This window comes from Tupaia chinensis, unplaced genomic scaffold, assembly GCF_000334495.1.
Source record: "Tupaia chinensis unplaced genomic scaffold, TupChi_1.0 Scaffold000077_1, whole genome shotgun sequence".
NCBI lineage: Eukaryota > Metazoa > Chordata > Mammalia > Scandentia > Tupaiidae > Tupaia > Tupaia belangeri.
Genome location: NW_006159538.1, coordinates 5073486 through 5081287, shown reverse-complemented (window position 1 = coordinate 5081287; position 7802 = coordinate 5073486). Strand labels below are relative to the sequence as shown.

At 37.0% G+C, this 7802-nt stretch overlaps 1 protein-coding gene across 10 annotated transcripts in view; it reads right to left on the bottom strand.

The window, feature by feature from the left end:
• The window catches only part of BTBD10 (BTB domain containing 10), a 79418-nt gene that overhangs the window by 8662 nt on the left and 62954 nt on the right, over window positions 1–7802 (bottom strand). For all 10 annotated transcript variants that reach the window (XM_006142543.3, XM_006142551.3, XM_006142549.3 and 7 more), the window contains 2 exons: window positions 3795–3992; window positions 1024–1134 (listed from right to left, as the gene is read on the bottom strand). In XM_006142543.3, coding sequence (XP_006142605.1) covers window positions 1024–1134; window positions 3795–3992 — 309 coding nt within the window. The remainder of the gene's footprint in view (window positions 1–1023; window positions 1135–3794; window positions 3993–7802) is intronic.

The window sequence follows — 7802 nt, the reverse complement described above, 5'->3', positions numbered from 1 at the left end:
TTGCGCTCTACGCCCCCCCCCCCCCCCTTGTCTGTTCTTCTCTCTATTCAGGGAGTGAATGTGCCCTCTGGTAAATTTTAAAAAAAATTAAAAAAAAAAAGTTTCTGGTCCTTCTAATATGTCTTAGCAACCCATTACTGTAATCTACAGTAGCTGAACCTAGTCATGGACCAACACTATGATCTTCATTATCACCATCAAAAGCACACATTGAGAACTTACTATGTACCGGACATTGTTTTAAGTGTTTTTCATGTATTAACACGTACTACCCTTGCAACTTTATAAAATACTGATTAAGGTTCCCTTAGGAGGGACCAAGTTTGAGGGCTTTGGCCAACATCATACAGCTATGAAGTCAGAGAACTTGAACATAAGCATCTGGCCCTGAGCCTTTACTCTTTACGTTATGCCACATAATCATGCCAAGCAAAATATTTTGTTTTTAATGAGGGTATTTTAAAATCAAAGAAGTGCCTGACAAAGCATATGAAAAAATTCATTAAATTACAGAATAAAAGGTTATTTAAAAATGTATACATCTAAATAAGAAGAAAGCAGTTTAGTCATTTGTATTTAACTTGAAAATAAGTTATTATCATATTTTAAGACACTAGGTAAGCTAACAGTACTGCTTTTACATATTATTTTCAGAAAGCACTTTTTAATTCTATTGAGATTTGATGATTACTACTAGGAAAAGAGCCTTGCCAATCCTATGAGAATGTACATGCCTGCCTGCCCACACACACCACATGAGCCCTGTCAAAAATGAATCAGGGTGAGCTATAGCAGAAAAGAGAAATTCATCTCTCTATATTGCTAGAGGATCTTTTGGAATAATTAATTTCTAATGGCCTGTCTTCTGATATTGAGGAGCTGATTTTTGTTCTTTATAGAACTACTATAAGCATTGAGTAGTCATTTGTCAGAGTTTTTCCTCAAAGTATTCAAACTATATTCTAAAGAGGATCTCATTTTTTTTTAAAATAAAACTAATAGAAATTAATGAAAATGTCTTACCTTCTATTCCCAGTCTAATCTTCTTAAGACCCCTCTCCTTCAAAACTGATTTGGCCACATCTCTGTTTTCAATGTACTTGAAAAATCTATATAATTTTGTGCTATAAATAACTGGAAACAAGAAGACAAAAATATTTTTGTATCAAAATCAAAGTACTTAGAGATTAACTTAAATTTATCTTGATCATCAAAGGGGCCGGACAGCCCCCAAAGCCCAAATGGATGCAGTAATGCCAAAGGATGACTAGCCAACAGGACAGGACAATATTCAGTACAGTTAATATAAAAGCAAATGTCTACTTAAGAGGAAACAAGAAAAGCTTTGATAACCAATTGGGTAACCCAATCCATAGGAAAAGTCTCCTTCTGAAAGATACATCATACACAACTTATTAGACTGGGATCTACCCCAACATCCAAATAAGAGAACCAAGAGAAGATACCAACAGATGATTATTGAGCAGGCAAAGTAAAGGACTTCGCTGAGATGCCTACAAGGCCTAGTCTGGAGGGGAAAACTGCCTTGTCAAAGAGTATGAAACACATATACTTCACAATTCATGGACTGAGCAACTATTAATAAATTCCCCAAAAGGCAAAGACCCTCCCCACAAACTGTTTTCCATTCAGACGAACAACCCCATTTAATACTGATGTTAAAAATGGCAGATTCGAGCATATTCTGCCTAGGTTAGTCTGTTTAGAGCAAACTGGCTTTGCAAAGGACAGACATTCCACTGACAACATGTTGAGTCTTCCAAATGAGCTGGGAACTTCAAGGAGTTAGACTGACGGACCTTCCTCGCCTTCTCTCTTTCAGGTGGAGTTATCTCCCTTAAAAGGTGAACTGCAAAGGTTTTTTCAAAAAAAGAAAAACACACTCACAAACCAAACATGCTGGTTTAAGAGCCAATAAAAGGAAAATATGCATACAAATTCTACTCATGGAGTAAATTTGTGATTATTACTACATCCTTAAGATTACTGGTATTTCAAAATAAACATTTTTGACATCTCAGAGAAGATACTTGTCTTAAAGTCACATCTAGGGAAATCATGCTGAAAAGGTTATCTCCTCAAATCTTTAGGTTGGAACATTTTGGCACAAAACAAAACATATTTAGACAAATTAAGTGAAAGTGCTTTAAGTTCTTTTCAGCTTTAAAGTTTAAGAAAAAGAACTGTAAGAAAACAAAAATTTTGAAATGAGTTCAACAATAGAAGAGAAAAAGGTCTATCGTAATTCCTTTATTACTATAAACTTACTTCTCGTTTTACAGCTGTACTTCCTCTCTTATAGCAAACTTTTGAAACTAAAATATAAATTATAATCATTCATATTTCTAAACAGAAAACAATTTAGTATATTTCTTTTGATTTTTGGAAGCTTTCCTTTTTTCTGCATTTTGTTCTACTTTTATTCTACATACTATTATAGAAAACCATGGTCAAAAAACAGCCTAAAACTGAGAAAGTAGCAGAAATGCCTATTAAATCATTTACAAAAGAATTACAACACTCACTTAAATACATGCAAATGAAATACACCAGTGTAAATTCTGAAAAGTGCTACCATTATGATAAAATAATATTTTGAAAATCTTTAGAAGTTAAAAAAAAAAGCAGTTAGAGTCTGATTTTTTTGGCTTTAGCAAAGGGGATATAAAATTTAAAAATCAGAAATTAAAGCACTTTGGCACTTTCTATATTCCTGTGTTACTTAAACCCCAATTCTTATAGTCAACAGAAAGATGCACAGAATAGTCTCTTGTTCTGTACTCTTCTGAAGTCATTCTTTCAACTTTTCTTCTATATCTATTGAACTGGTCAAAAATACTAATATTGGGTTCATCAAGAAAAAAAATATAAGATAGATTTTTCTAACAACAATTAAAAAAAATCAAAAGACTCTAATCAAACAAATTTGGAAGAAGAATAAAACAAGCTGGATTCCACATGGCTAGCTGCACAGTTCGAGTCCCAGACTCCATGGCTTGAAAAGTCACATGAGTTGTGTGTGCATGTGCCCAAATTTCCAAGAGGAGGATGGTGGAGAAGGGACTGTGCTGTGGCCATTCCCCCTGTAGGGTGTTTTCTCTCTCTGACAAGTGTACGTGCCCGATAGCAAAAAACCAACAACAATAACAAAAAAGTCATTGTTGCTGAATACATGCTAATTTGGTCAGAAATATCTAAAAGTTAGTTCCACAAAACTTTCTCAAGGATCTCCAGGAATACATATAAAAAAAAAAAACATCTTAGAACTTATCCTTGAAAACTGTGATTTGAAGTGTCTACATTTATATTTTTTAAAAACCTCATTAAAGTAAAAAGCTATTTTTCTAATCTACTAATTCCAGGAATTACCTCTCTAGGACACTTCTAAATACAAAGAAAAAAAGAACTATTGGGATCTAGATAGTCCACAAAGAGGAGACCACTTCTGGGTATGGCAGGATGGGCACTTTTTCTGCACAGGGCCATACAGTACACACTCAGGGCTTTGCAGGCCATGCCGTCCCTGTTGCAATTACACAACTCTGCTATGATAGCATGAAAGCAGCCAGAGGCAAACCTTTGTAAGACTTTATAATAAGATTTTATTTATAAAAACAGGCAGTGGGCTGGATTTGACCCACAGCCTATAGTTTGCTGACCCCTGCTCTATGGTAAGATTCTGATGTATTTTTTTTTTTTTAACAAAAACTGTCATTTGATTAATATTATAAAAGAGATGTTTCCAGAGAGAGAAAACAAGTCACAATACTTACTTTGTGAATACTCTTCTCCCATTTGTGGTGGATATTCCTCATCCCAATCGACCACATCATCATCTGTAAGCACCACTATATGGCATTCTCGCTCCCCACTCTGGGCACTGGCTACCATGAGAGGGAGGATCATTTCTTCCAGATAAAATTCAAATTGTCTACGAGCACCATCATTCGACAACTCATGCATTAGGGCACCTGAAATGAAACCCACAAAAATATCTTGATTTTTTAGATGGCTGAGAAGTAAAACAGAAGCAAAACACGGATAAGACACCAGATTAATTCAGTATCTATTCTGGGATACTACAGACAATATACTAGTTATTCTTTAGTCACCAAAACCTTTCCTAAGAAGTTCTTATTCAATTGTAGAATTTCATAGCACAAAGAGCTAACTGAAGGCATCTAACACAAGCCTAATTTTAGAACTTATTTAGTAATTTGCCTATGGTTATAAAGTTTGCATAGTTAAAACTGAAACCCCATCCCTAGTCCAGGAAACTTTTCACTAACTTCTGTTATCCTTTATCAATATATGTATGTCTGACGGTATACCTTAGTGATACTTTTCAAATTATCCATAAGAACTAAAATACTGGGTTATTGGAAAAGTTATGACACATGTTTGCATAGAAAAATGTGTCATGGTTTTTCCGATGACTGAATGGTTCCCATATTCCATCTCCCACAGTTCTATTTCTCAGAAAGTTACTCACAAACAACATTAATATTTGAGCAGAGAAGGAGAGATGAGATAACAAAAATCAATGGAGTTTGGGATAAGGCAAGCAAAACAGAACACGGTATAAGAATTCCATAACAGACTTGATCCTAGAAGTGATGAGGTGAAAGATAAAGACTTGACCCTCACTAAATACAAATATAATGAACATCTCCAACTTCCCAAATACTTAGCCTGCAGACTCACCTGCACTGACCTAATTTTTTTTTCTTCTGTTCCTATTTCAGTGGCGATGTCCTATCACTTATCTAAGTCTCCACTATCTCAGAACCATTGCTACTGCATTAGCCTCAAGGGAGAGGTTAAGCAGCAACTGGATATGTGGATGGACTGTGTGAATGTGTGAGAGTAAGCATGTGTGTAGGAATTGAGAGAAGGCTAGAGAAGGGCACTAGAACTCAGATACAGTCTCCTGAGGGACTTTTTTATCCCCAATTATGTCTACATTCTCAGGACCCCAAGTTCTCTAGGGATAGACTAAGATACTTTGCCTGCAAAGTATCTTGAACTTGATGGAGCTAATACTAAGAAATGTAAAGTTCATATTTTTATATTATCTTTTTTTTTTTAAGTTGCTGGAGGGCACACATATGCTCACCAGAGTGAGACAGAAACAGGGAAGAGCACCTCCTGTTGGGGCAGAATTGCTCTGTGCAGCCCCTTCTCCATCTGGTTGGGATATATATACATATATATCATTGTCATAATACATCACAGTAATAATATAAGAAATGGCAAAATAATTAATCATCTATATTACTACTACTTAGACATAAGAAATGGCTATATAATTAATCATCTATATTACTACTACTTAGCCATCTCTCTCTAGGCTAGCTACTCCCCATTATCATTTTTTCTAATTTCCTTTAAGCCAACTTCCTAGATGTCTCCACACATTCTTTTCCCCCTAGCTTCTAAACTAATTTCAATCTAGCTTCCACTCACACCGCTCTATAAAACTGTTCTTGCTATGGCCTCCAAACAGCCTTTATATTGTTAAAGACAATCTACGGCTTCTGAGCTCAATCTTAACTTTGACCTCTTGGTTAAATCTCTTATAGTAGACTGCTCTATTTCTTAAAACACTCTCCCCCCTAACAATCTCTGATACCATTATTCCTGTTTTTCTTTCTTTGTATAGTTCTTTCTCGGTCACCGTTGCCAATTTTCTCTTCCAGCTATTCATTAAACATTAGTATTTCCCAGGCCATTTTAAGTTCTTTTCTTGTTTCACCCTAAGCTAACAATTCTCAAATTTATTTCTGAGGCATAGATGCACATTATGCCTTCAACTGTCCTCTGAAAACCCATTTGAATACCACCTCACAGGCACCAGAACAACTTATCATCTCGGCCTCTCTCTGCAGAGTTTTCCACATTGGTAAATGGCATCACCATCCGTTCACGTTCTCAGAATCATCTCAGAATGGTGTCAGACATACAGCAGGCACTTAATTATTTATAGAATAATGAATCCATGGCTCTCCCTTCATCTCTTAATCCAAATAATTCCTCAAGTCCTCATAAACATGTCTTGAATTGTATCATTTCCTTCCTATGGCAGATAATACTTCTCAAGGGTGAGTGCAGAATTTCCCATGCCACATGCTTTTCAGAAAGGTGATTTTAACATTTCCTCCTAAGAGGTAGAGTCTAACTGCTGTTTCCTTTCATCTAAGCTGGTCTAGGGGTACATGGCAGAGATGGTTCATAACTTTGGAGTCTAAGTCAAGAAAAGCCTTGCAGCTTTGCCTTCATCTTCTAGAATGTTTGCTCTCCAAATGCTTCCTCTCTGAACCCAGTCTCCAGGCCCTGAGAAGCCTATGATACATAGAGAGGCCACATGTAGCTACTCCGTTGGACACTCCTAGCTGAGCTCAGTCCTTAAATTGTCCAGGCCCTTCAATTCCTCCCAGATGAGGCAGAATGTAAAGAAGTCATAAGCAATCACTAATGTGCACTCTCCAAATTCCTGACTCACAGAATAGAGTAAGAAAATGGTTTTAGTTTACGCACCTAAATTTGGGCTGGTTTGTTACACAGAAATACCTAACCAGATACACTCTAACCTCTTGCTCCCATCATGGCCCAAACTATTACAAAAGCTCTTTAATTATATACCCCCAATATATGCTTTTGCTACTCTAATTTATTTTTTGCCATGGCAGCTAAATGGAATGAAATGTCTCTGCTAGTTTAAACCTCTCATGACTTGTACTATCTTTAGAATAAAGTCCCACTTGATCCCAAAAGCCCTACTATTTGAAAAAGGTTGTAAGTCAGTGTGTAGAATCCTTTAAATCGTCCTTCCTTCAAATACTGTCCATATGGTAATGACTCTCACTTATCTGACTACATTTCTCTCCTGAACTTTAGACATGTACAAGGGGACTCCAAAGTTGTAGAAAATGGAATTAAAAGATAAAAGGCCAGTCCCATAGCCCAGTAGTTAAGGGAGCCAGAGCACACATGGCCACGTGGTTTGAATACGGCTAAATTTGGGGACTGAAAAACATATTAGGCACATGTATGGGCATGTCCCAAGTCCCAACAAGATGGAGAAGGGACTGCACAGAACAATTCTGCCCCAACAGGAGGTGCTCTTCCCTGTTTCTGTCTCACTCTGGTGACCATATGTGTGCCCTCCAGCAACTTAAAAAAAAAAAAGATAATATAAAAATATAAACTTTACATTTCTTAGTATTAGCTCCATCAAGTTCAAGATACTTTGCAAGCAACAATACCATCCATTTAGTCTATCCCTAGAGAACTTGGGGTCCTGAGAATGCAGCCATGTCCTTTTTACATGATTAACTGAAGAAACATAGGTGCCCTTTGAAGATTTTTTAAGATAAGGAAAAAGACATCAGAGAGAGCTAAGTCAGGACTGTACAGCAGCTGCCTAATGACTTCCCACTGACACTCTCACAAGATTGCTCCTGTTTGATGAGAGGGATGAGCAGGAGCACTGGTGAGGAAGAAACGGACTCTGATGCAGCTTTGCCGAACGTTTTTCTGCTAAAGCTTCAACTATCTCATGACTCTCCCTTAATAGCAGTTGCTACTGTTCTTTGGCTCTCCTGAAAGTCAACAGGAAAAATGTCTTGAGCATCAAAAAAATGTTGGGAACCAGCAGTTAGCGTAATGGCTATGTTGCTGGACTCCCACGTAGTCGACCGCGGTTCACGTCCCGGACCCGGTGGCTTAAAACTCACACTGGGCACGTGTGCGTGCATGCCCAAGATCCCGAGAGGAGAATG